Below are 1,501 nucleotides of genomic sequence, written 5' to 3' on the forward strand. Positions count from 1 at the left end.
CAGACGTTCTCGACTTAGGTCAGTAAACGTTCCTCGACGACCGTGACATTCTCTTTGGAATGATCTCTCGATCGATTACAAAACTTGGATCTAGCCAGCCTCCCAGGGCGGGCCTCTCGATCCTTCGATCGAGATCTATTTGTCTAATCACGACGCCTGTTCCGCTCCACTGTTAACTTAATTATCGATTCTAATTGCCGTGGCGCAAAATTAAATCGATCGATCGATCGTCTAAGGATCTTCGAACGATAAATCGTTTCGATCGTTTTAACGTTGATTAAAAAAAAATTTTTTTTTTTCTATTTTCAATGGGAAGCAAGCACAAAGATGACATCGAAGATTTCTTCAATTGGGATTGGTTTGATTAAATTTTTATTTTTTTTTTAAGATATTTCTTTTCTTTTTTTGCTGAATTACCTTTTTGACCGATGGTGCAAACGTGGAACATTTGACATCCGACTTCAACGTCGGCGTAATATCCACCGATCACTTTCCCCTGGCACGAGAAATTCGTCTCTGGCAAATTGTCGAAGTCCAAATACTTGAGAAGACAATATATATGAATATGTAACGATTAATTTAAATGATATACAAAAATAAATAAATAAAAATACTCACGCCAGGTTCCCCCGCGCTGCATAACAAGGAGCCATGCTGGAGGTTGAGAATCGACAATAAAACTGCAACCGAATAAATCATTTACAGGAAAATTAATTACAATTTCTGATAAAATGGATGGAATGGATAGAAATTTGGTGAAAAATTTGATGAAAGAAGAAGATAAAAGGAAATAAGAAAATGGCGCAGAGTAGAAGGGAAAGGGAAAGGAAAAGTGTATTTTCAATTCACGCAAGGGAAAAACGAAAGAAAGGACTGCGTGTTCAACGCGAGGATAATTTACCGGACTAATTTATAGTTTGCGTAATACTCCTATTCGGAGACCCTGTTACACCAGTTGCAGTTATAATTACAAGCAACTATCAACACGCACCTAGGTCGTTGCTCTGGAACATTCCATGCCTGTTTCATAAATTTTATCTATTTTTAACTAATGCTGTAAGTAATTTTATAAACTTTGATTACGTTGGTAAATAACTTGTTATCGAATCGAATATTAAAAAAATATGAATAATTATATATAGAGTATTTTAGTTATATAAAATTATGGTAAACTTGATGCAAAGAAGAATAATTTTATAAATTGTAATTTTAAGAATTTATTAAAGAAAGAATAATTGTAAAAGTTTCCAATTTTTTCAAAATCAAAAATTTAAATAATTTTACACGATATAAGCAATTTTATAAACGATAATTTTGGTTACGTTGGTAAGTAGTTTATTATCGAATTGAATATTAAAAAAAAATACGAATAATTGTTGTTAACACAAAATATTTTAGTTATATAAAATTATGGTAAATTTGATGCAAAAAAGAATAAATAAATTGTAATTTTAAGAATTTATTAAAGAAAGAATAATTGTAAAAGTTTCCAATTTTTTCA

The 1,501-nt window shown here is 31.4% G+C and overlaps 1 protein-coding gene across 4 annotated transcripts in view; it reads right to left on the bottom strand.

Annotated features, from left to right (window-relative positions):
- The window catches only part of LOC102677690 (serine-rich adhesin for platelets-like), a 59,259-nt gene that overhangs the window by 6,398 nt on the left and 51,360 nt on the right, over positions 1-1,501 (bottom strand). For all 4 annotated transcript variants that reach the window (XM_031515500.1, XM_031515499.1, XM_031515501.1 and 1 more), the window contains 2 exons: positions 619-680; positions 418-541 (listed from right to left, as the gene is read on the bottom strand). In XM_031515500.1, the coding sequence (XP_031371360.1) occupies positions 418-541; positions 619-680 (186 nt within the window). The remainder of the gene's footprint in view (positions 1-417; positions 542-618; positions 681-1,501) is intronic.

Source organism: Apis dorsata, unplaced genomic scaffold, assembly GCF_000469605.1.
Source record: "Apis dorsata unplaced genomic scaffold, Apis dorsata 1.3 scaffold_73, whole genome shotgun sequence".
NCBI classification, from domain to species: domain Eukaryota; kingdom Metazoa; phylum Arthropoda; class Insecta; order Hymenoptera; family Apidae; genus Apis; species Apis dorsata.